This window comes from Phycodurus eques, chromosome 6, assembly GCF_024500275.1.
Source record: "Phycodurus eques isolate BA_2022a chromosome 6, UOR_Pequ_1.1, whole genome shotgun sequence".
NCBI classification, from domain to species: Eukaryota; Metazoa; Chordata; class Actinopteri; order Syngnathiformes; family Syngnathidae; genus Phycodurus; species Phycodurus eques.
The window spans coordinates 10,464,625-10,491,901 of NC_084530.1; the positions used below are offsets into that span (position 1 = coordinate 10,464,625).

The window sequence follows — 27,277 nt, forward strand, 5'->3', positions numbered from 1 at the left end:
GTATTGCGTCCTACGAGTGCATAACATCACCAGTGAGCTGGAGCTCCAGAGGTCCTGACCTCTCTAACTGTACCTCTCCCTGGGTTAGCCAGATTGCACAAAAGGTCAGTTACATAAGTCCATACCTTGTGCAAATGGTACAAATCCAGTTACCAAGCAACTTCTTTTTTTAACGTAAAAATAAAAAGTGATTCTGTACACGCCTACCTCCCTCCAGATTAAAAGTGGAGAGAATGCAGCAAACATAGCTGGGGAGCTGGTCAACCTGACCCGGGGGCGGATCTATGCTGGTGATGTCAGCATGTCTGTAAAATTAATTGAACAGCTACTGGACATCTTGGACTCCCAGCTTCAAGCCTTGAGACCAGCCAATAAAGAGTCTGCGGCACGCAATTACAACAAGGTGAATTGCTCCTCAGTTTCATGCTGATGTGTACTTGACCTTATCCAGAAAAGAGGAACCAAATGTCAGTGCTGATATTTGTAACACATATGTTGTTTGCTGTCTTTGTAGCTGCAGAAAAGGGAACGCACATGCAGGGCTTATGTGCAGGTATGTAATGGATGGATGGCGATACAATGGTTGGATGTACTGTAAGATGGATGGATGTAAGGGGGAATGGTGGGTGGGGAATGAGGGAGGATGGGATAATGGATGGCCAGATGGAGGGATGTAAGATTGTAAGATGGACAGATGATTGATGGATGAATGGCAGCACTATAAATGGATGGATGCCTGACGGATGGATATAAAACGGATGATGGACAGATGGAATGAGAATGGACAAACAGGTTGATAATACGCGAGTGGACACGTACAAAGGGACAGATGAGTGAAGGTCTTGACGATAGATGAAATATTTAAAATGAACACAAGGATAGCTTCAGAGAAGATTGATGGATGATGGACGGATGAATGAATGGATGAACGATGGCTGTTTCAATGGATTTATTAACAATAGAGAGATAGAGCGATGCGAGGTCGAAGAATGGGTGGATGGACGGTCAGATGAATTCATGGATAAGAGGATAGATTCATGTATAAACTAACAGAGGAAGAAAAGTGGGAAGGACAAACAAATGAACGGATACACTCACAAAATGGAATGCACCTTTCTCCTTGTTAGGCCGTGGTTCAGACAGTAGATAACTTGTTGGGTCCTGAGGCTCTGGTGTCCTGGGCTGACATGAGCGGTCCGGACCAGTCCCGCTCTGCATCGCTCCTGTTAGATGCGGTAGAGAAAGGAGCGTTCTTATTGGCTAACAACCTCTATGAAGGTCGATTCAGTGACAGAGCACCAAACGTCGGTATGTTGTCTCTCTTTTTCCGAGCGCTCAACATTTGACGATTAAAACAAGCTTCTCATCCAGACTTTCTGTATGTGTGTGATTAGATCTGGAAGTGTATGTGCTCAACGCAGAGGCGGACATACAAGACCTAACGTTCCCGCACTCCTACGATAGCGACAGCATCCTACAGATCTCGGCTGTGGCCCTGCAGCAGTACAGCAATAATGGTATGAAGCACACTCATCTCAATTTTAAAACATCGGATGAGCCACAATTACAAAAGTGAATGGATTGTGGAATTAATGGTATGAATACTATAGTACACAGTTAATTATAATCTATGCAGATATGCCTGAAAGTAACTTTCTTCCTTCCTTCACTGTACAGGCCAAGTGAAGTTGGTCCTCTCTCTGTATAAGAACTTGGGCTCCTTCCTGACCACCCAGAACTCCACCTTGCGTCTCGGACTTGGACTCGGACAGGGTTCAGAGGTCAGGCGTAGGAGCCTGGTGGTCAACTCCCATGTCATCTCTGCTTCTGTGCACAGAGGCTCCAATAGAGTGTTCCTCTCTGAGCCCGTGGTGTTCACTCTCAGGCACCTGCAGGTTTGCTGGGAAATATTAACTTGGGCAAGAAAGTAGTGCTGCACAATACATCGTTTGAGCATCGTCATCGCAATGTACGTGCAGGGTCCTGTGCAACGTTGGTGTATTGACATGCAGTCAATCGACTGTAATCTTAATAAGTGACCAGAAGATGGACCAGATTAGACATGTTAATAAGATTAGCACCGATGTTACGGTAAATTATAACCCATCAAACAACACAACTTGATGACTATTACATGAGGACACAGGAAGCAACTACACGCCTGCATTTACTGGTTTTCTCTTCAGAATATGACACAACAACGTGTTTTGCTTAAACTAATGCACTCAAATATAGAAATGCCAAATGCATATGTTAAAACATAGGTGTAAAAACAGATTGATTAAAAACAATTGAATAGTGTTAAGAATGTGCAAATGACTACTGTATAACTGGGCATGAAAAGAAATGATTTTAACTTTCGTCTTGCTCGACTATTGCTCAATACTACAGTCTATTTAAATCCAGGTAGACTTCATACGAATGACTCCGTATACTTTTGTGCGCTACTGAGCATAGTGTTTCTAGAGAGGCAAAAAGAGAAATGTCTGCTGGTTTTCACGTTACATGTGTGTTATCCTGTATTTTTTAACATCGCAATATATATCAGAGGGTTAAAGAAGATCCCAATTTCACATATCCTGGAGCCCTACAAGAAAGATTCCTGATGATATTCATAAACACAACTGTTGTTTTGTGTCGTATTCACAGCTGGACAACCACTTTGGTCCCAACTGCTCTTTCTGGAATGCCTCAGGGGTGTCTGGGACCGGCAGGTGGTCCACGCAGGGATGTCGCCTGTTACACACCAACAATACGCACACAACCTGCGCCTGTAACCACCTGTCCAGCTATGCTGTACTCATGATGTACCAGCAACCTGCTGTAAGTTAGCACTCAAGCCCACAAACTTGCAGTGACTGTGATTGTTTTTGTTTGCAGAAGATGGCTGTGAAAGGTTGACGGAAAGAAAAAAACCCGAAACTGCTCGTGTTTTGATGTTCCAACCTCTGTGTTCAGCACTAAATGCAAAATAATCTTGCCACAGGATGAATGACTGGTAGATGTTGTCAGCTTTATTGTCTGTATGACATGCACCATGTTTTTGCACTATTTGCAAGTTTTATTCAACAACAGCCAACCAAAAATGTTATAACAGAATCATCAATCAATTGTGGAAAGCTTGTATATCATTCTCTTCTCTAATTATAGCAACACTGATGCTCTTCAAACTCAAAGATAGGGTTTAGTTCCCAAATTGGAAAGGCTGATGAAATGTTATTCTTCCTAGTCGTCTTTAGCCGTCAGATCCCATTTTTACGCACTAATTTGTAAGATAAAGACGTTTTTTTAATTAAACATTCAATTCTCTCGAGTCGATGGCGTGAGAAAGATGTTTCTAAATGCTGCCGGCTTTTGTGGTCTCCCGTGAAACGGCATTCAAGTTTTTTATGTAATGCGTATGTAAAATAACAAACACTCAACATGCCAACATTTTGTCTTTTCATCTTCACAGTCTGGTGTGGGAGTAGAGGAGCTTCTTGTCTATGTTGTCTCCTGGGTGGGCATCTCAGTTGCTCTGGTGTGTTTGGCCACCTGCCTTACTACCCTCTGCTGCCAGGCAGCACCCTGGCACACTGACCACGGCACCATCCACTGCAACCTGTGGGCCAACCTGCTCATAACTGAGCTGCTCTTCCTTGTCGGATCCAATAAGACACAATATACCGTGAGTTCTTATTTTAACTAACATGAGGGGTGCTTGTTAAAAGTGTATTTTTTTCCTCTTGCGGCATTATGCTTCTCTCACATTTATAGGTTGTGTGCTCCATCATTGCCGGCCTGCTGCACTTCTCATTGCTCTCAGTGTTCTGCTGGTTGTGTCTGGAAGCAGTGGAACTGTACATTTTGCAGCGTGAGGTGTTTGAGGGTCGTAACTCCAGGCGGAAGTATTTGTACCTGAGTGGCTACTCTGTGCCCGGGCTGGTGGTGGCTGTGTCTGCAGCCATTGACTTCAGAGGCTACGGCTCAAAAGCTTCGTAAGTTCATCACAATTGCTCAGCACACCTACACACACGCACACACCTACACACGCACGCACACACACACACACACACACTATATTGCCAAACGTATTCGCTCACCCATCCAAATAATCGAAATCAAGTGTTTCAATTACTTGCACGGCCTCAGGTGAATAAAATAAAGCAGCTAAGCATGCGGACTGTTTTTACAAACATTTGTGAAAGAATGGGTCGCTCTCAGGAGCTCAGTGAATTCCAGTGTGGAACTGTGATATGCTGACACCTGTGCAACAAGTCCAAGTCATGACATTTCCTCGCTCCTAAATATTCCACAGTCTACTGTCAGCTGTGTTATAAGAACGTGGATGCGTTTGGGAATAACAGCAACTCAACCACGAAGTTGTAGGCCACATAAACCGACGGAGCGGGGTCAGCGGATGCATAGTGCGAAGAGGTCGCCAACTTTCTGCCGAGTCAATCGCTACAGACCTCCAAACCTCACGTGGCCTTCAGATTAGCTCAAGAGCAGTGCGCAGAGAGCTTCATGGAATGGTTTTCCATGGCCGAGCAGCTGCATCCAAGCCATACATGATCAAGTGCAATGCAAAGCATCGGATGCAGTGGTGTAAAGCACGCCGCCACTGGAGTCGAGAGCAGTTCTCTGAAGTCTTGAACCACGCTTCTCCATCTGGCACCTTTGGGATGAATTAGAGCGGAGACTGAGAGCCAGGCCTTCTCGTCCAACATCCGTGTGTAACCTCACAAATGTGCTTCTGGAAGAATGGTCAAAAATTCCCATAAATACACTCCTAAACCTTGTGGGCAGGCTTCACAGAAGAGTTGAAGAGACATCATATTGAACCCTAAGGATTAAGGATGTTTATATATATATATATATATATATATATAACACACACACACACACATGTGTGTGTGTGTGTGTGTGTGTGTGTGTTATCCATTTCCAATCAAAACTAAATATTATTATCTTTGTAAAGGCACATTTTCTGATACCACGATTGAATTGCCTTGCAATAAATACGTTGTGTAGGTAATAGGTGTTTCCTGCCCATTTTTGGGGGTGCTCAAGGACCTCTTAACGTTGTGCACCCCTAAATGTTAAAGAATGTGATTGTATAGATGGTATCGTTGCTGTTTGTGTTCCTCCTCTAACTTGTTTGTGTGTCATTATGCACAGCTGCTGGCTGCGAACCGACAATTTCTTCATTTGGAGTTTCCTTGGACCGGTGGCTGTTATTATCACTGTGAGATTTTCATTCCTGGCCCCATACAGATTCAATCCTTTATGTCGTGTACAAATGTATTCGTGAAAGTAGAGCGTTGACAGCAGTCTTTGTTGTTGTTTACAGCTTAACCTTCTAATCTTAGTGATGACCTTACATAAGATGCATAGCACTGCTGCCTTGAAACCAGACTCCAGTCGCCATGACAACCTGAGGTTTGTAATTGTCTGTATATCTTTATGATCCTTGTTCCTCGTGTTTCATTAGGTTTAGATTATTTCACAAATTTATTTTGAAACCTTTTTGCATACTTGGTGTGAAAACAAAAGGTCAGGCCTTCACAATGATTAAAATAAAATTATTGATTTTTATTTTAATCATCATGATATTACTTGTGCATTCTACAACTATTTCAAGCACAATGATACTAAAGAAATGGGATTCAAAGAACACTTAATACCTGCGCTAAACAATTTTTTCATGTTTGTCAAGGTAGGTAATCATAGGAATGAAAATTATGACTGTGATGCAATTTCCTCTGTTAAGGATGTACTATGAGTGCTACTCATGAGATGCTCAGCATGAAGTGGCAGGTAGATTTGAAGGCCTTAAAATGGTAAAATTTATTCTCAAAAGATAACAAGGCCAATACGTGTAGCCTACATTCAGACCTATGGGCAATTTAGAGTCTTCAATTAACCTACCACGCATGTTTTAGGGATGTGGGAGGAAACCGGAGTACCCGGAGAAACCCCACCCAGGCACGGGGAGAGCATGCAAACTCCACACAGGCGGGACCAGGATTTGAACCCCGGTCCCCAGGACCGTAAGGCAGATGTGCTAACCAGTCGTCCACCGTGCCGGCTCCTAACACCCTAACCTCTATTATTGAAACCTTGACTTGATCAGAATTTTATTTATTTATTTTATTTACGTTTTTTTCTATTTTAAAAGGATCATTGCAGCTTTCGATCCGTCAAGGTCTCATGAAGGTTCACTCAAACTGGCTTTTGTTATTATGAATACCTGTCCTTTTAGGAGAATTCTGCAAAGCAAAGATAAAATAAGATTACACTCACACTGGGGCATCATAACTCTTACAGCATAGTGCTGTAGATGGATTTTGTTAGTTTGCTGATTGGTGCAAATGTTGGGTCTTATGTGTTCGTTTATCTTCTGTCTGAGCTTGACACAGTATACGAACAAACAGCATCTTGATTAAATACTTGTGTCCATTCCGGCAACACCCAAGTCAAAAGACATCCAGATGTCGAGCATGTGATGTAATTTGAAGGCAGACATTTTCCACGCTTACAGTTTGATCATGAATTCCATTATAGTGCCTCTAATGTGCCCAGATTTTGACTTTGGGTCAAAATCAGTCGTGATTCTGAAAAACAATGTGGTAGTTTTGAATTTCACCTTGTGATGTTAGCTGCAGGAATTCAATATGCCTACCAACTTAATGAATAAAAGATAATATAAAGTTAGGCGGTCTGATAGTAGGTAGGAGTCAATTAAGCTCCCAAAAACTGTTTAGTATAGTCTGCTGCAAACAGTGCATGCTGAATAGTACACCTTCATTTCATGGTAAAAAAAAAACACATGCTAAAATTGATTAGGTATTAATATTGTCCATGAATGTAAGAATGTATTGAAGTGGTCCAATGGGGGCAGTGCTTAATTCCTGCAGCTGGGATGAGAAAGCATCAGGACCCCTTCTACTGGTACTGTGGTGTTGCAGCCTGTTGCTTAGTTCACGATCCAGCCACAGCTTGAAGCTTTGTGCTGCTTCGTGTTGGGATGTGCGGTGAGGGATGAGGGCTCGGCTGGCATCCGGCTCTCACACGTCCCCTCGGACAAACCGGTTCATGACATGCGTGTGTTCGCCTTCTTCTGATGACCCATTGATTCTGTAGAATTAGAAAAGATCCGATGAAAGCAAATATTTCCTCATGATGTGTGCTCTCGTGTGTCCAGGGCATGGGCGGTGGGCTCGTTGACGCTGCTCTTCCTGCAGTGTGTCAACTGGTCCTCAGGCTTGATGTTCCTGTCTGCGCCCTCTCTCCTCCTGGCTTACCTCTTTGCCTCACTTAATACTGCGCAGGGCCTCCTCATCACCATCCTGCACTGCACCCTCGCCAGGAAGGTCAGCCTCGGAGCTGAGCATCATTATCTTGGCGGTCGTGTGACCGTGCACCGCCAATGGTTTGTGTTTTGTGTTAAGGGTCAGAAAGACTACGGCCGATGTTTCCGCCTCTCCAAGTGCTGTGCGACCTCTTCGTCCAGCTCTCCAGACTCGGTGAAGGCAGCCGCGCTGCGCTCCAACAGCCGCTACAGCAGCAGCCAGGGTCGGAGAGCCACGGCGAACAGACAGGCAAGCGTTTCGTTCCACACTCTTTCTCCATGTCTTCCTGACTTTTTGTGGACGCAAGCTTCATTAGACTCCGCGCTGATATTCTGTGCTCCAGAGTCGTATTCGGAGGATGTGGAACGACACGGTGCGAAGACAAACCGAGTCGTCTTTCATCGCCGCTGATGTTAACAGCACCCCGACTCTTAACAGAGGTGAGGGTCTGCTTTATTGTCTTTGTGCACCTTCTTTGCAGTTGCACTCGGCAGCATTTATTCATCTCTTTTCTGCACATAGCTGCATTGGGGAATCATTTCCTGACCAATCCAGTCCTGCAGACTCACGTAGGAGCCTCTCCTTATGACACCATGTTGGCGCAAGGATACAATCAGCCCTTCACCTCCACAGGTACACCTCATCACAACCTCAGAGGCCATTCCTCTGTACACTAATGATTAACCCTAACTTGTTCAGCTGCATGGCCATGCAGAATGGTTGATCTGTAGGCCTTTTGTGCCAGAACGGTTTTACTGTGCAACAGGGGAGTTTGAAATACTCCCTCTGCTTAATTTTTAATTAAAGATAACCACTTAAATGACATTCTGAAAATGGCTGCTACTCAGGATTTGACGCCTGATATTGGAGAATTTGTGAAGGCTAAAAGATGTTTCATGAGCAAAGTAAGCCTACGTCATATAAAATTCGGTGCCACCTTTGTGCTGTGAAGAACATTCATTCATTCATTTTCTGAGCCGCTTCTCCTCACTAGGGTCGCGGGCGTGCTGGAGCCAATCCCAGCTGTCATCGGGCAGGAGGCGGGGTGCACCCTGAACTGGTTGCCAGCCAAATGCAGGCTGTGAAGAACAGTTCTGTGAAAATGAATAGCCTTTTAAGAGAATGAAAATTGCAAAATATCAGTCAACAGCATCACTTCAAAAGAGACTCGTTTGGTGGAACCCTTTTAGGTTTTGGTCATACACTGCCACTTGTATTATGTTTACATTTACAAGGTAGGCCAATAACGGTTCCTTCTTTATGAATAGTTACTACTTTAGTTTACATGATGTGATGAGACAGTTGAGGTAGGCGAGATTTCCAAATGGATTTGGAAATGTATGTCAATTTAAACAAATTTCTAGCACAGTGGACGACTGAAGTGTGAGGCACATCTGCCTCACACTTCTGAGGTCCTGGTTTCAAATCCGGCCTTCCTGTGTGTGGAATTTGCCTGTTCTCCCCGTGCCTGTGTGGGTTTTCTCTGGATACTTCAGCTTCCTCCAAAAATAAAAAAATAAGCATGGTAGCTTAACATTTTCAAGCTTTTTTTTAATCGTAAGGCACATATAAACAAACAAACATTCGCACTCACATTCACACCCACGGGCAATTTAGAGTCTTCAATTAGCCTACCATGCATTTTTTGGGGATGTGTGAGAAAACCGGAATACCTGGAGAAAACCCACGCAGGTAGGGGTAGAACATGCAAACTTTGTACAGGCGAGGCCAGATTTGAACCTGGGTCCTCTGAACTGTGAGGCAGATGTGCTAACCAGTCGACCACCGTGCCACCAAAATGGATGGTTGATGGGTTAATGTTTATTGTTTGTGTTGTCAGTTTGTGTTATCAGAGGAAGGTACTCAAGCAAATTCCATTATACATTGTGTTTTTTTATATATACTGTATTGTTTATTGGACTCAATTAATTTGCAGGTCACACATACATACTGTAAACAATTTTACCTTTGTGAACATTGGTGTGCTACCTTTTCTTTCAACTTTTCTTTCTGCTGTTATTTTGTTTTTATATTTATTTTGGAATGTTTTTTATACTCTTTCCCTCTCTGTTCCTCTCTTACATGGACCAGTTGGAACCTTCCGAAACAAGAGTATGAGCTCTTCTTTATTGTGCTTACCCAAATCATTTAGCACCGTGGTTGTCTTCATAGACCACCATTTCACACATTTGCACACATTAACCATACATAGATCCTATTGACATGAAATACCTTTCTCCAACCAACCACATTCGATATTTCATGTAATACTGAAAAAGCCTCAATCTTTGGAAGAAGCTCTACTCATTTGCTCATACATCTACTCATTCAACTCTTTTCACAAAAATATTTTGATGATACACACTTATAATGCCAAAAGAATTCGCTCACCTGTCTTGAATTTATGTGAAATCCCATTCTTCTTAGAAAGGTTTAGAATCTCTAGGTATGCTGAAACGTTCAGAAGAGAAGCATTCAGAGTTCCTTTCACTGGAGCTCAAGGGCTAATATTTCGGACATTTCCAACTTTGTGGGAACAATTTGGAGATGGCCCCTTCCTGACATGACTGTGCATCAGTGCACAAATCAAGGTTCATAAATACATGGATGAGAGAATTTGATGTGGATGAACTCAATTGGCCTGCATAATCCTGACCTCAACCCTATAGAATTTACACGTTTGTATGAATTACAGCAGAGACTGAGAGCCTGGCGTTCTCATCCAACATCAGGGTGTAACCTCACAAATATGCTCCTGAAAAAAAAAATCATAAATTCCCATAACCTCACTCCTAAACCTTGTTGAAATCCTTCCCACAAGAGTTTAAGATGTTATAACTGCAGCGAGTGGACCAATGTCATATTAAACCCTACGGATTAAGAATGGGATTTCACTTAAATTCATATCTAAGTCAAGACAGGTGAGCGAATACTTTAGGCAATATTGAGTTTGTCTTTCTTTTTTATAACTGAGCATTTCCTGTTTCTTCATGTAGAAGTTGGTGTGTCACAAAATCAGGAGTCCTGTGGGTTGGACAGCATGTGTCTCAATGGAGGCTACACCCCCAATACCTTCACCCTGCATGGACTCGGGGCAATGCCCGGATCCCGAGTTGGAGTGGTGGGCAGCACCGACCTTCTGAAGGAGGGAGGCGTCGTGATGGGAGGCGATGACATCTCCCCTGCCCTGCTAACCCCCCATGGCGCCGCAGATCTGGGCACTGGTGTTGGAATGCGTCGTAACCTGTCTGACGCAGCAGCACTGGAGAAAATGATCATCTCTGAGCTGGTGCAGAGCAACCTGAGGCCTTCGGGTGACATGCCTGACCCTCCAGAGCGCTACGGAAGCCTGGCAAGGCCTCATCATCTGGACAGAGCAGCCATTGCTCACACCGCTACACTGACTCGCCACGCACAGCAACCCCAGGAGGGCTGGGCGGCCACCATGCAGCCCACCAATCGACCCAACGCACAAGAGGGTTGGCCGCATTTGAGTCATCACCTACAAGGTGCTGAGACACATTCCACATCACAGGAACAAGATCATGGCACGACACCACGCTCACAAGACGGTTGGTCGCACGCACGCACTCTAGGAGATACTGAATCGATGGGGGAGAGGCTGCAGCTACAAGGCACTCTGGGTCGTCGCGGGCTCCAGGAGAGACAACAAGCGCGCCCCCCCGATGTTCAGGCTCGGCCATATTCCACCCTCAGCCGCACCACTGGCACCCTGTCACGCCACCGCAGCACAGCTGAGACGGGTGGGGCGACAGACAAAGACAGGGAGCGAGACCGAGATCGTTATCGTGACAGGCCCTTGCCGCCTCCGCCTCCCCCACCCCCACAGGAGTCGGAGCCCTTGTACAAAGCTCTGGAGGAGCCACTTCTGATGAAAGCGAGAGAGGCCACTGTAGATGCTTGGCGAGGAGGGCAGGATAGGGAGAAGGGTGAGACATTTCTCCTAAAAAGAGATGGACTTATGGATGAGTGGAGGGGAGGTAATAGAGTAAGGGAGGAGTCTTTTAGCTCTCAAAAGAGAAACGGAGACATGGCTGAGTGGAGAGGTGGAATGGATAGAGGAAGGGATGAATCTCATCTCCTGGAGAAAAGAGATGGAAGGATGGATGCATGGCGAGGAGCAGTGGAGACAGACCGAGAAGAAACGTTCATTACTCAGAGAAAAGATTTTGGAATTGAGGGCTGGAGAGTTGGGATAGAGAGAGAGAAGGACAGAGATGGTTGGAGAGCAGGAATTGAAAGAGAAAATGACAAACAGAAAGACAGAGCACTAGATGTGTGGTGTGGTGGCGTCGATGTAGACAGACAGGAGTCTTTCTTGTTTGAGGGCAATGATGGGGGTGTTGGGAGGAAAAGAGGAAAAGATAGAGGCTCTCTAAGGTACCATGGCGACCGAGAGGATTCCGATGACTTTACTCTGCCTCTGACCCCTGATCTTGACCTTGACCCTGACACCGCACCTATATACGGCCAGGATTCAAACCCGTCGCCACTCTACCCCGGGGACCGGCGATCACCACCTCTCGGTCTCTTCCCACGAAGCTCACCCCCAACTAACATCTTTGTTGCCCGAGACAATAACTCTCCTCCCAACAATCCCTACTCCCGCCACTCCCCCCAAGTCTACAGCCGCAGTAGTTCCCCTCCCCGCTTCTACAGCCGCACCTCCCCTCCTACGCTCTCCTACCCTGACAGTAGCCCCGAAGTTCCAGAACAACTCAGCCCCACCAGCCCGCCCCAGCAGCCCACCCTGGAGCTGCCCTACAGCCTTGGGAGACCCCCTCTCGGCCCACGGCCCAATCACCTGCAGACCTTTTATCAGCCACCACCACCGACGACTAACGGAGAGGCTCTATACACGTCTGAGCCCTCTTCGGAAGGAGAAGACGGCCAGATGCAGCGGGTGACGAGCCTGTGACTAGGGCGGTGGTGATCGGGGCATAGAAACCAGGGAGGTGGAGAGAAGCACAACCAACAGTGTTAAACATAACGAAGATGATGATTCAATTCAATTGAACGATGAAGGGAATGATGATGTCAGAGATGGCTCCTCCCTCCTTCTATCTCCCGATCACCACGAGACTCCCCCTTGCCCCTTGTCATTTTTTGTTACTTTTCTAGAAGTGTGACTCATTCATCATACCTCTTCCTCTGCTCTCCTTCCCCGAACCCTTGCCGTGTCTTCCCGCTATACAGGTACTTTATTTCTTACTGGCCCATTGTCTGACTTTCTGTTGGTCCATTGACCGGCTGTCGCCCCTCCTCGTAGCAAGAGAACAATGTCGTGACAGATCAAAAACACTTGTGTGTTACCAAAAAACAAATCCTTTCAAAGAACACATGCATGACTTTCAAGTGGCTTTTACGAGGCCACGCGTACTGTAAGAAGGAAGTGCTCAAGTGCAAGTGAACGAATGTGTGTGTAGCTTGATGAGCATGCGTGCGTATGTGTGTGTGTGAGAGATCAAGAGTGGGTGCGTGTGTGTGTGTGTGTGTATATATATATATATATATATATATATATATATATATATATATATATATATATATATATGTGTGTGTGTGTGTGTGTGTGTGTGTGTATATATATATATATATATATATATATATATATATATATATGTCTGTAGTTTTATATATATATATATATATATATATATCTTTTATGATTATGATTTAGGATTAATGTATCACAAATTAATGTATCACAGTGGACCATTTTACCAATGTCAATGAAGGTGGGCTTTACACACGTGCCCTCCTTCTGATTTTCAATTTGTTCCATCACATCAAGACCAAAACCTGTCCTCCAGTCACCATTAACTGTTGGCAATGGAACAGTTTGCAGCAGAGTTTTCATTGCAGCAGAACTATTATCTCCAGAGCAGATCATGTGAAACCTCAGAACTTTTTCTGCAACCCTTGATATCCTTGTACATATTACCCTGAAGTGTTCTAATTGTCTTGTATTGCTATTGAAGTTCGAGTAAACGTGAAATTAATCTTTGTTGTCCTGTCTTTGACTATTAATGATGCTTAGACAGTCAGGAAGCATAAAAAGTAAAAATGTACTAGTAGCCCATACAGCTAGTCAGTGTAACCTTTTATACTACAGTACTCAGTTACAGATATTTGTGGAAATTGTGGACTGTAAATATTAAAAACTACATTTTCATTTTTTTTTTTGTCGCTCTATACATTAGTGTGGTCAGTGGCGGGCCTTCATCCACCTTAATATCACCACTATATCATCGCAATTGTAGAAACCATAAGTACTATACAAAAATGTAATATGGCAGCTCACAACTGCCGTGTAAATCATCTGAAACAATTGAGAATCTATTTATATAACATAACAAAAACATAAAACATTTAAATAAGATACATCCTACTTATCAGAGATGTTGATTATTAAATTTAGGAATGTGTGTAGATCGCTACAGAGATGTTTTGCTCATTTAACATGAGCAAAACATTTAAAAACACAACAGTTGGAGGAACAAAAGATGCTGACTGTTATTGTGGAAATCTGACTGGCGCTTCTGATCGTATTTACCTCAGCTGAGAAGGCCTTGCTGGCGCTGATGGTTCACCACTGTGTGGTTGCAAAGGAGCAGAACATTTCGAGATACCACTCGATGGAAATTCATTTACAACTCTTTCTTTGATTTGGTTGGGATTTCAGTGGCAGCCTACTACTCATCAAGGACTTTCATGAACAATAAATATTCCAGGAAGATATTACCAGGAAACATTATCCATTATTTAGTAAGTGCAATTCTGTCCGGTAGAGCAGTGCTTCCCAACCAGGGTGCCATGAGACACTAATGTACCGTGAGAGATCATTGTGGGTGCTGCTGGAAATGGTCTGTTTTTGTTTAATTTGGGCCAGAATTATTAGTAATTATAAGTAATTAAGTTAATTATGTTATTTGTGTTCATCTCTCTATACCAGCAACATAAGGTGACAGGCAGAACAATTACAGTAAATACTCTTTCATATTAAATGGCTGAAGGTACAATAAAACTGTGTCCAACTGTTGCTATTCATCCAACATAATAGCTTTGTGTTCAACTGAACAGGCTCAAATTTCACACTAAGTACATTTGGGATTAAATTGAGACAAGATCATTATTATTTCAGTATTCATACTTTTTGTGACATTTTTGTTTGGCGATGTGCAGATTTTTCCAGTGTAAAGGTTGGGTAACACTGCTAGAGTACTATTCATTTGCATATTTTCCAACTTGGCGGCACGGTGACAGACTGGTTAGAGCGTCTGCCTCACAGTTCTGAGGACCGGGGTTCAAACCCCACTTGTGTGGAGTTTGCATGTTCTCCCCGTGCCTGCGTGCATTTTCTCCGGGCACTCCGGTTTCCTCCCACATCCCAAAGACATGCGTGGTAGGTTAATTGAGGTCTCTAAATTGCCCCTAGGTGTGAATGTGAGTGTGAATGGTTGTTTATGTATGTGTGCCCTGTGATCTGCTGGCAACCAGTTCAGGGTGTAGCCCGCCTCCTGCCCGATGACAGCTGGGATAGGCTCCAGCACGCCCGCGACCCGCGTGACGAGAAGCGGCTCAGAAAATGAATGGATGGATTTTCCAACTTGAAAGATTTGCTGTTTTAGAGGTGGCCTACAAAAGTCACAATGTGAACTAATAACTACAACAGTTAACACGGCGTTGCTATGCTGTACTGATACTGTACCGAAAAGTAAGTAGTCCAATAATCCCTTAAATAATGTGCCAATAAAGTAGCATGAGGTAAATGTTCATTTGTTAAAATGAACTTTGTGCGTATCATAATTTGAATGTTACATGTCTGTCAAAAGAAAAATTGATGGCAGCACGGTGGAGGACTGGTTAGCATATCTGCCTCACAGTTCTGAGGACTGGGGTTCAAATCCCGGCCCCACCTGTGTAGAGTTTGGATGCTCTCCCCGTGCCTGCGTGGGTTTTCTCCTGGTACTATGGTTTCCTCCCACATCCCAAAAACATGCACGGTAGGTTAATTGAAGACTCTAAATTGCCCGTAGGTGTGAATGTGAGTGTGAATGGTTGTTTGTTTAAATGTGCCCAGTGATTGGCTAGCGACCGGTTCAGGGTGTACCCTGCCTCTCGCCCAATGAGAGATGGGATAGGCTCCAGCATGCTTAGTCAGGATAAGCGGTACAGAAAATGGATGGATGGAAAAAAATATATATTTTACAGAAAACGTGTTTCTTATTAGCATAAAGAATAAGAAACCAAAAGTATTCATATCAACATCAAATCCATGTAAGGGTGGGTGAAAAAAGAATAGGAGGGTGGTTGCAATTAAAACAACACTTTTTGTCATATAATGTAATACTATGTCACATAAAAAGTCATTATAACTTCACTGGAGTTCATGATAGATATCCATCCCTCCATCCATTTTCCGTACCGCTTATCCTCACTAGGGTCGCAGGCATGCTGAAGCCTATATTTTGGGGCGAGAGGCGGGGTACAAACTGAACTGGAACTGGTCGCCAGCCAATCGCAGTGCACATACTGTATAAACAAACAACCATTCACAATCACATTCATACCTACAGGCAATTTAAAGTCTTCAATTAAACTACCATGCATGTTTTTGGGATGTGGGAGGAAAGTGGAGTACCATGAGAAAACCCACGCAAGCACAGGGAGAACATGCAAACTCGACACAGGCGAGGCTGGATTTGAACCCAGTCTTAAGAACTGTGAGCCAGATCTGCTAACCAGTAGGCCACCGTGTCACCCGTGATAAATATGAAAAAAAAGTGAAACAAATCAGCTATCTCTTGCCTAATCTTGGGCCTCTAAATTGATATACAAGATAGCACCACATCTAAGGAAAAACCAATCAGAGACAAGGCTTGACTTACGAGTTGTCAGTAATTTATGCACTCATGGGTACTCTCATCGCAGGCACACCCCACGGTCTCGCAATGACCTGTTACCGTTTTACTCCAGAAGAGCGTCTTATTTGTAATGGAGTGTTAGTATCACGGTAAATCTTAGCTAAATCTTATCAGTTTTTAAGTTTTATTTTTTGGATGGCCCGCAAGTGCACAACAAATGATTACAACTCAGAAGTCAAGCCTGTCTGATTGCTTGTTTTTACTCGGGAGCATCGGTTTCTTGTATAGAGGCATTAGATGGGCCTGAGACTGGTGATTATTTTTTTTTTACAGATCATATTTATCATATACTACTGTCAAGTCATAATGACTGTTTTAACATGCAAAAATTGTGTTTTTTTTTCTTTTCAAAATTTCAAACTCCCCTTTAACAATATGAGAGTGACAAATAATGGACATGTATTCAGTTATTGGAAAATCAGTAAATATAGTGAATATTTGTTTTGAAAAAGAAAATGTAGTGCAGTTAAAAGATGACAACAAGCATGAATAAATAAAAACCTTTAATGATTTGTGAACTCTGGATCTGTTATGTATTCTGGGAGCATACATACTATATCGTAAAACACAATGTAAATGAAAAGAACCATTTTTTTTTCAGATTATCTCAATATTCTTATTGTCATTTCAACTCTTGACAAGATCATACAGCTTAGTTGTGCCACTGTCATTTGTGAATTACATTCAGTTCTATTTTCATAAAAAAAGTTTATATTTGCTTGAAATATTTTTTTAGCTCGATCAAATATTTTCATGGTGGTGGCACTGCTAAAATATGTTTGGTTTTTTTTCCAGATCCAAAATGTGCATATATTTTACATGCAGTGGTTCGTGATTGACCCGATCATCTTAACTGAATCACAAGGTCGGGTGCACACTATTGAAATCAACGATAAGGAAACTGTGATTAATACGAACTGGCAGCATTAAGAAACATTCAGAAGCTAAAGGCGACAAGCTGGTGAAGGTACCTGCTCTACACTGACAAAACATGACTGTTATAATTGCCTTGATCATTTTAATGAACAGCGAAGTTTGTATAAGCACGGCAGACACCTCTGAACAGAGCTAATGCTAAAAGAACCTGTTAGGGTGTCCTGGCTGGTCCACTGTTACAAAAACGACACCGTAAGCGATGCGTTGTTGCCATGACAACAACAGACACTGTTCTTAACACGCACCAACCCAATGTCACAGTGATTTCCAAACTGTTCCGATAGCGCAAAATTACACTGTCAGATTCAGTATGTCACATCCTTCCCCCACACAGATTTGTCCAAAATAGCGAGGTACAGTATGTGGTAGGACTTCAGAGGAAACAGTCTGACATTCTTCAGATTCATAAGCGCTCATGGCTGGTGGATGCTGCGGAATGCTGGGAGGTAAGGTGGAGCTTACTTTAGCAGATGCTGTGCTGTGCTGGTAACTGGTTATCCTGGGTCTCAATTGGAGACTGATTCAAGCTGGGTCTCTTAAACATGGATGAGATGTAGAAGGCCTGACAAGACGCCAACGATTTGAATTAAGAGGGGAACATGTACCGAGCCGAGCGAACGGGGTGAACTCACCACCCAGTATGCAGTGAAGGCTCCAATTATGTAGCCGAACACGACGTCCGATGGGTGGTGTCTGTTGTCAGTGACGCGGGTCAGACCTGTGTAGATGGCCAGCAGAAACAGGAAGAACTGGAGCACGGGTCTTAGCAGGCGAGCTTTGCGCCATGTCAACCGCGCTTGAAGATAAAACTACACCAAAAACAAAATGGACAGTGTGCTGTAATACATGGCTCATGAACAGCAAGCTCACTACAGCATGACTGGAATTCATCTTTTCCCTGGACATTTTTATTTTTGGGGGGCAACATAAAAGCATCCAATCTAGATTTGAATATCATCTGGCATTTTACATCCAACTGCACGTTTGTCCTCCATTGCGCCTTCCTGTATGATAACTGATAGTATGACTGCGTTTACATCCACTACGTACAGTACATGAAACAACCCAGACTTCCAAAATGCAAGTGAACAAACCAATAGTGGGCAACATAAACATGGATGTAAAAATGTTTTAATAAGAGTAACTTAATTTGAATGTGTTTTAACAAAAATACTGTTATATTATATTAGTATTGGTTTAGTTTATTTGTGTCTGTCTCTTTGTGGCAAGATGGAGCTAGATGAATTAACTATCATTCGATTTTTGTAGAATTGACAACTCTAAATTGCCCGTAGGTGTGAATGTGAGTGCGAATGGTTGTTTGTTTGTATGTGCCCTGCGATTGGCTGGCAACCAGTTCAGGGTGTACCCCGCCTCCTGCCCGATGACAGCTGGGATAGGCTCCAGCACGCCCGCGACCCTCGAGAGAAGCGGCTTAGAAAATGGATGGATGGATGGATAGACGTTTGTCAGGAGATATATAAAGGTGAGGATTTTTTTTTTCCTGCGTGTTTTACAATTTACTATATGCCCTTCTAGCCACGGCTCAAAGTTGGAAGAGCGGGATAGCCTACATCGAGCACACAGTGAAGTCCAGTTGGCCAAAAAAACTGAAAAATCTGTGTTGACGGCATGAATTGCCAGTTATCCTTTTTCTTGCTATGCAGCCCACAATCTTTCTATGTTGCCAGAGAGCTATGTGATAATCGGTTACTTCCAGTTAGTGTGAATGTTAGCTGATGCAGAAAAAAAAGGATCAACCAAACAGAATCATCCCACATAAGATAAACAGTCAAAATAAGACTAGCACAACCCACTCCTACCTACCATTCCTAAGTTGAGACTTACAATTAAGCATGTAATAGTATCAGTGTGAGCATGAATTCTTAGACATGGTTCTCCATCGACACCTAAAAATGCAGCACATCTCATACAAACAAACCCAGACAATAGACGGGAGCAGTGAAGCAGCAAGCCGAGGTCACACCCATCCCACACCAAAACAAAGCGACCTCTGTGTTTCTCATTTCTCCTTTCAGTACCCCCTGTTCACTCTACGCTGCCCACTGGACTGGTGATGGCTCTCTGTCTCATTCCTTTTCACAATAAAACAGTGGTAAATGGGAAATGGACAAACCATACAGCAATACCAACCGAAGGTAATGGGGATATACTTACAGCTAAATACAGCATTGTGTACATCGCAAAAGAGGCATGACCTGAGAAGAAGGACTTCCTAAAATGAGAGAAAAAAGGTTTAGAATAGCAAAAATAAATACAATTTGGGATTATTATACTTCAAAGTTATAAACAAAACAAAATTGTTGTTTCACGGTGTCGAGGGTCTGAAAAGGTGACATGCTGATGGTTACATGGATGGATGGATGGACGGATGGATGCACATTTGTACTTTTTAAAGAGATTGTGAATGCATTTCAAGTGCATGTACTGTAATGTCAGTGTGCCAGCATGTGCCTTTAAGAGGCGGGGCCTGGTGGGATGGCATGTGACCTCAGTGAGTCTGCGTGTTAGTGTCTGGGAGTGAGCTGTGACCAACAGCAGCCAGTGTGTGAATGTGATCATTGTGTTTGTGTGTTACTGTTTTCCTAAAATTCAAGAAATGCCTTGGCGACTGTGGCTCTCCTTTGCCACATGTGAGGGTATCACAGTAAGTATACTGTAAAAAAAAACAAATCACTTTAAAAAGCACTATATACTGTAGCTGGGGAGTCCCATAAAATGGGAAAACAGTAGATGGAAGGAAGGAGGGATAGACACGCAGATGAATGAATGGGCGGTAGCAGGTAGTATGGATAGATGGAAACATAATATACACACCTGGCCTCTTCTATAGAGCGGTGGTCAGTGCTGGGGCAGCTGACAGACTCCAAATAAGTTCCTTCCGTGCAGTTGAGTGACGTGTAGGTGACGCCACACACCGACAAGAAGTGCGGCCGCAGACGGCCAACGCTCAGCTTGGCCGTGTTTGTCAGGGATTGGCCGACGAAGCAGCCAAACAGGAAGGCGCCAAACTCCTTGTAGAGACAGGACACATACTTGTTCCTAACGAAGGACTTGGTGCTGACACCGAGTAAGCGCACACGGTAACATTCCCCTACAACGACCTGCGGGTGGACATGTGGTCACAACCACTGTGTTAAGGGTCCACATGAATGGAATCGTTAATACACTAAAGTGTTTTTACGGTGCAGCACTCACTACGAGGCCCGCGATAAGGATGCCGGCAGCAATGAGTAATGTGTCCGGTATGACCTCTGAGAGCAGGTACGGATAGGCGATGCTGGGGTCTCCACAACTGAAACCTCTTCTGTATGGTCTGACGGCCTTCAGCTCACTTGCCAAGAATGGGATGGAAACTGAGGCGGAGAGATGAGCGTGATTATGATTAATGCTGAGAGACTCAAACACTGACACGTTCACAATTTCATTCCACAACAAAATAATTAGTGATGCACCAAAATCAAAATTCTTGGTCTGACCCGAAAAATTAAAATGAGGGACCCATGGCCGAAAACCAAAGCCGAAACACTAAAAGAAATTACTCTGCCAATTATCGTTTAAAAAATTGCATTTATGGCTATGACTGCAGAGCTGCCAACCTATATAAATTCACTTCCAGAACAATTTGCCTGAATGGTTTTATTTTTAAAATTGTGTCTATAACATTACAATGGGACAAGTATAGTATGTAACAGTATAAAAATAATTCACCATACTGCTCAATTGCACAACATAGTCATTACTCTCCAATCATAATCATTAATAAATTATGCTTTCAATATTTGTTATTTTCATGTATTTATTGCCTCAACCTTGTAATGGCGAATGGACAGTATTTCCAGCTAAATGTATTTTTGCATTTCCTGTATTCACTATGGCTACTGAAACGATGCAAATTTTCCCTTGTGGAACTTATTAAGGTTATGTACTTGTTGGGCAGCGCGGTGGGTGACTGGTTAGCACATCTGCCTCACAGTTCTGAATCAGGGTCGAATTCCCGCCCCGCCTGTGTGGAGTTTGCATGTTCTCCCCGTGTCTGCGTGGGTTTTCTCCGGGTAATCTGGTTTCCTCCCACATCCCCAAAACATGCGTGGTAGGTTGATTGAAGACTCTAAATTGCCCGTAGGTGTGAATTTGAGTGCGACTGGTTGGTTGTTTCTATATGCCCGTGCGATTGGCTGGCGACCAGTTCAGGGTGTACCCTGCCTCTCGCCCGAAGATAGCTGGGATAGGCTCCAGCACGCCCGCGACCCTAGTGAGGATAAGCGGTAAAGAAAATGGATGGATATATATATATATATATATATATATATATATATATATATATATATATATATATATATATATATATATATATATATATACTACTACATACACACACACACACACACACACACACACACACACACACACACACACACACACACACACACACACACACACACACACACACACACACACACACACACACACACAGCGGCCGACTGGTTAGAGCGTCAGCCTCACAGTTCTGAGGACTCGGGTTCAATCCCCGGCCCCGACTGTGTGGCGTTTGCATGTTCTCCCCGTGCCTGCGTGGGTTTTCTCCGGGCACTCCGGTTTCCTCCCACATCCCAAAAAACATGCATAAATTGGAGACTCTAAATTGCCCGTAGATGTGACTGTTTGTATGTGCCCTGCGATTGGCTGGCAACCAGTTCAGGGTGTACCCCGCCTCCTGCCCGATGACAGCTGGGATAGGCTCCAGCACGCCCGCGACCCTAGTGAGGAGAAGTGGCTCAGAAAATGGATGGCTGGATGGATATATATATATATACACACAAAAAGTGATATTCAGACCCCCTTAAATGTTTCATTCTTTGTTATATTGCAGCCATTTGCTAAAATAATTTAAGTTCATTTTGACTTGTTTAGGAAAGGTACACATTAAGCATTCGCGACAAGAAAAGATGCAGTTGGATAAGACAGCAGACGTGAGTTACCGACATCATTCAAAAAAATAAAAAGCCTTAAATGGAAATGGGCTGGCCACGTTGCCCGAAGAGCTGACAAAAGGTAGACCACAGAAACTGTCACTGGGCACAAAGCGGCCACGACGAACAGCTAAAAGTAGAAAGGAGAAAACCCACGCAGCCACGGGGAGAACATGCAAACTCCACACAGGCATGGCCGGATTTGGACCCAGGTCCTCAGAACTGTGAGGCAGACGTGCTAACCAGTTGGATAAATGGATAATGTATATGGGTCCAGTGCCTGTATATCGCCTTCAAAATCAAGGTGACCACTTTTAAATCGACCTTTGACAATTACATCTAGATGAGGCTTTGAAATTTTACACAAACTTCCACAGAAGTCAATACAAATACTGCTCAAAAACGTTATCCAGAAAACTGGCAGACATATGTGTAATCCCTTTGGCATTATAAATGCTGAACAAAAAAAAGAAGAACAAATGAAAGCGAATAAGTTTTAGCAAAATGTGGCCGGTTAATGTTCCATATTTAGTTGAAATCTTGACGTCCTGTTCTTCTGCCTTCTAAAATTTCAATGTCAATTGAAATTATAGAGTTGTTCTTGCTTCGAAATACTGTGAAACAACATCTGTGGGAAATTTGAAGCCTCGTTGAAATGGGTAGAGAGGTGACTTTGGGAGGAATAGTCTGGGCCTTCTGACAAGAAACCACTACGGACAACCTATTGCACCTCTCGGGGCTACTGTGCTTTTTTAGTGCAACGGATACAACTAAGGTCTTAACCCTCTCACTTTTTAGACAATTTTCAAACACAACTGCTGCAGAAACCTGAAAAAAACGCTGCACCAATTCTTCATCTAAGGTATGTGGTCAGAAAACAGACACATCATTCTGGTAATGTTGAATACGCCATACTGTTGCCATTCATACAACAGAATGGCTTTCTGAGTACATCAACTTTTTGTTCAATGAAACAGGCCCAGATTTCACATGGAGTACATCTTTGAAAAAACTGAGACAAGATCATCATTATTTCAGTATTCATACTTTTTGTGACATTGATGTTTCGTGGTGTCCCATGAGGTTTTAAAATTTTAAATGGGTGCCTTGGCTCAATAAAGATTGGGAAACACTGGCCTAGTGGTTGTCTCTGGAGAAACTCAGTCATTAGACCATAAGAAGAATGTGAAGATCACTATATGGCTCCAGAGAGTTTGAAGGAACTTTCAGAATGTTCCTGTTTCCATATGCACATTTTAAAAAGGTTTGGCTAGAACTGGGTTACAGTGTGAGAACAGGACAGATGAGGAAGAAAGGCGGATTGTTTGTGACTTAAGTTCAACTCTTCTCCAGAAAACAAAAGAGTGAATGCTGAAACAAACCAGAGCCAGAAGCAGCCTGACACTGCCTACAACAAGATGCCCCCACCCCCACCCCCACCCTCACTCCCCTATAGTCCCCCCCCCCCCCCTCACACTGTATGCACACATTAGAGGAGGCAACTGGACAGACAGTAATGCACAACACACTGCCCTGTGCACTACCTCTCCAGCCAGCAAGTGTGTTCACATTAACCATCATGACATGACCTCTTCCTGTCACTGTGAGGGACAGTGACACACACACATACAATATATCATACACATATTTATTTATAGCGAATACTTCCACGATTCCCTGCCGACTTTGCTCTACCCTGAGAACAAGTGGTTGCTATGGAAACAAAAGAATTCCCTGGGCATTGCATGAAGCAGCTGGCAGAGAGTCGGAAAGCATGCTTGGGTGGGAAATAAGAGCCTTACATGCACATAGAGGAAGTGAAAAAAGTTTTGTCTGATATTTTCTTTATGTGCAATCATCACATGAAAAACACTATATGCTGAGCATTTGAATGACAAAAATATGAAAAAAGTCAACCTCCAGATCCCCAAACCAAAATTGAATCATTAAACGTCAAAATGTGCTTAAAATGTGCACACTGTAAAATAATGTGGCCTTGTCAAGCACTTTGCTCTAGCAAATGTGCGTAAATCCATCCGATCCATTCTCTACACTGCTTGTTCTATTCAAGGTCACGGGCGCTGGAACCTAGCACAGCTAACTTTGGACAAAAGGCAGACTACGCCCTGAACTGGTCGCCAGTGAGTCGCAGGGCACATGTCGAGACAGACAACCATTCAGACTCACATTCACACCATCACTGAGTGGGAACTGAAGTCAAACTGCCTGCATCAATGACTTAAAATGCAAATACTTTTAATTTTTTTAATTAATTGACAATAGCATGTGTGCTCATTATCTATTTAAATGTGCTAAAAGCATCACTGAGGTGTTAGTGCAGCGTACCTGGCGTTTTTAATTGTGCATATGATTCCCAATCAGTATGCTGTGGCACATTAGCATGTCATCAAGTGCACCACAAGAAATAAGCCACTTTCACTTAATTTGTCGGACAATTATTTATTTACTTTAAATTATGTTTGTGGTCTCCAAATTTTCTCCAAATTATGTTTCCCAGTGACATATAGGGATAGGCAGAATTAAACACTCTTCCACTAGAGGGCATAAGGTACATTTTTTAGCTGTTTATACGTGGTGGTATGCCTAGATTTTCTGAATGTAGAACATACATGTATGCTTTGGCTCAATAAACACTGAGAAGCACGAGTACACGCAGACACTTTAGGTAGTAGTAGTGGTGGTAGCAATGTGGAGTGTATCGGTATCAAAAAGTCTGCCTTTACAAAGTTACTCTCTTTTGATGCCTACTGTCAAATGTCACACTTACCAATGTGTTAATTACTTCTGTTCCAACTTTAAAATCTCTAAAAGTGCATCCCATCATACTGTACACTAAATTAGTGTTTACTTTTGAGGATATTGGCAATTAAAACCCCAATTCCAATGAAGTTGGGATGTTGTGTTAAACATGAATAAAAACAGAACACAGTGATTTGCAAATCATGTTCGACCTCTATTTAATTGAATACACTACAAAGACAAGATATTTAATGTTTCTAACTGATCAACTTTATTGTTTTTAGCAAATAATCATGAATTTAGAAATTTATGGCTGCAACACGTTCCAAATAATCTGGGACAGGGTCATGTTTATCACTGTGTTACATCACCTTTTCTTTTAACAACATTCAAGAAACGTTTGGGAACTGAGGACACTAATTGTTGAAGCTTTGTCGGTGGAATTCTGTCCCATTCTTGCTTGATGTACAGCTTCAGCTGTTCAACAGTCCGGGGTCTCCGTTGTTGTATTTTACGCTTCATAATGCGCCTCACATTTTCAATGGGAGACAGGTCTGGACTGCAGGCAGGCCAGTCGAGTACCCGCACTCTTTTACTACAAAGCCACGCTGTTGTAACACGTGCAGAATGTGGTTTGGCATTGTCTTGCTGAAATAAGCAGGGGCGTCCATGAAAAATATGTTGCTTGGATGGCAGCATATGTTTCTCCAAAACCTGTATGTACATTTCAGCATTAATGGTGCCTTCACAGATGTGTAAGTTACCCATGCCATTGGCACTAACACATCCCCATACCATCACAGATGCTGGCTTTTGAACTTTGTGTCCATAACAGACCGGATGGTTCTTTTCCTCTTTGGCCCGGAGGACACAACATCCACAATTTCCAAAAACAATTTGAAATGTGGACTCGTCCGACCACAGAATACTTTTCCACTTTGCATCAGTCCATCTTAGATGAGCTCGGGCTCAGAGAAGCCGCCGGCATTTCTGGGTGTTGTTGATCAACGGCTTTTGCTTTCCATATTAGAGCTTCAAGTTGCACTCACGGATGTAGCCCAAACTGTATTTACTGACATTGGTTTTCTGAATGTGTTCCTGAGCCCATGTGGTGATATCCTTTACACATTGATGTCGTTTTTTTGATGCAGTGCCGCCTGAGGGATCGAAGGTCACGGGCTTTCAATGTTGGTTTTCGGCCTTGCCGCTTACATGCGGTGATTTCTCCAGATTCTCTGAACCTTTCGATGATATTATGGACCGTAGATGATGAAATCCGTAAATTCCTTGCAATTGTATGTTGAGGAACATTGTCCTTAAACTGTTTGACTATTTTCTCACGCACTTGTTCACAAAGAGGTGAACCTCGCCCCATCTTTGCTTGTGAATGACTGAGCAATTCAGGGAAGCTGCTTTTATACCCAATCATGGCACCCACCTGTTCCCAATTAGCCTGTTCACCTGCGGGATGTTCCAAACAGGTGTTTGATGAGCATTCCTCAACTCTCTGTCTTTTTTGTCACCTGGCCCAACTTTTTGGGAATGTGTTGCAGCCATGAAATTCTAAGTTCATGATTATTTGCTAAAAACAAAGTTTATCAGTTTGCACATTAAATATCTTGTCTTTGTAGTGTGTTTAATTAAATATAGGTTGAACATGATTTGCAAATCATTGTATTCTGTTTTTATTTATGTTTAACACAACGTCCCAACTTCATTGAAATTGGGGTTGTATAATACTTTTTAAGGGCATAAACTGAAAATCTATTGACTACTGTCGTATTAGATCTCTTCACACGAGTGATGTCCAACTAATGAGCCGTGAGAGATCCTCAGGTGGGCAATTTCACTATGTCCGAAAATTACTATTTATTTACTTCAAATAATGTATATTTGTTTATCCATCTATTCCAACGACCTATAGGGACAAGCAAAACAATTAAATGTTCTCTCACTCAGTGGCAAATGTTACACTGAAGATTTTTGTTTAATGTACACTTTATAGCCTGTGTACACTGAAGCCATATAAGCACTTAGAAACAGACCTGCCACCATTATGTTGTCTTCAGAACAGAAAAAAAAAAAAATTAAGCGAAACGTTTTCGTTTACTCATTTGTTCCCATTGTTCTTCAGAAGTAGAAAAGATGGATATTATATTTACCTAGGAATAGGCACAAGACGTCTGAAACCACCAGGAGTTTGCTTGTGAATAAAGCTTGTAAAATTTGCATGGGTTTATTCTCATTGTCGTTCTCCATCCCCGCTGCGTCAGCCGGTAGCGAGCCGCTCCTGGTGTGCAAGCCT

General features: G+C 43.1%; 2 protein-coding genes across 6 annotated transcripts in view; one reads left to right on the top strand and one right to left on the bottom strand.

Moving 5' to 3' along the window:
* The window catches only part of LOC133403683 (adhesion G protein-coupled receptor L1-like), a 34,130-nt gene extending 21,199 nt beyond the window's left edge, over window positions 1-12,931 (top strand). For 2 of the 5 annotated variants that reach the window (XM_061678811.1, XM_061678813.1), the window contains 17 exons: window positions 1-104; window positions 218-403; window positions 515-553; window positions 1,128-1,308; window positions 1,395-1,517; window positions 1,678-1,895; window positions 2,650-2,823; window positions 3,455-3,667; window positions 3,757-3,977; window positions 5,161-5,227; window positions 5,333-5,421; window positions 7,187-7,355; window positions 7,434-7,583; window positions 7,678-7,774; window positions 7,857-7,967; window positions 9,426-9,446; window positions 10,331-12,931. In XM_061678811.1, the coding sequence (XP_061534795.1) occupies window positions 1-104; window positions 218-403; window positions 515-553; window positions 1,128-1,308; window positions 1,395-1,517; window positions 1,678-1,895; window positions 2,650-2,823; window positions 3,455-3,667; window positions 3,757-3,977; window positions 5,161-5,227; window positions 5,333-5,421; window positions 7,187-7,355; window positions 7,434-7,583; window positions 7,678-7,774; window positions 7,857-7,967; window positions 9,426-9,446; window positions 10,331-12,273 (4,106 nt within the window). In that variant the 3' untranslated portion in view covers window positions 12,274-12,931. Of the gene's footprint in view, window positions 105-217; window positions 404-514; window positions 554-1,127; window positions 1,309-1,394; window positions 1,518-1,677; window positions 1,896-2,649; window positions 2,824-3,454; window positions 3,668-3,756; window positions 3,978-5,160; window positions 5,228-5,332; window positions 5,422-7,186; window positions 7,356-7,433; window positions 7,584-7,677; window positions 7,775-7,856; window positions 7,968-8,328; window positions 9,520-10,330 lie in introns of those variants that run through there. The other 3 variants (XR_009768723.1, XM_061678812.1, XM_061678814.1) reach the window with 3 other exon arrangements.
* Window positions 12,932-17,681: 4,750 nt separating this feature from the next.
* LOC133404356 (phospholipid phosphatase 3-like) lies at window positions 17,682-27,208 on the bottom strand. Its single transcript, XM_061680163.1, has 6 exons — window positions 27,135-27,208; window positions 20,438-20,595; window positions 20,057-20,343; window positions 19,397-19,454; window positions 17,851-18,027; window positions 17,682-17,780 (listed from the first exon to the last, which is right to left on the bottom strand). Exons 1-6 carry the CDS (start codon window positions 27,202-27,204, stop codon window positions 17,682-17,684), a joined length of 849 nt encoding a protein of 282 aa, XP_061536147.1. The 5' UTR covers window positions 27,205-27,208.
* Between the last annotated feature and the right edge of the window lie 69 nt (window positions 27,209-27,277).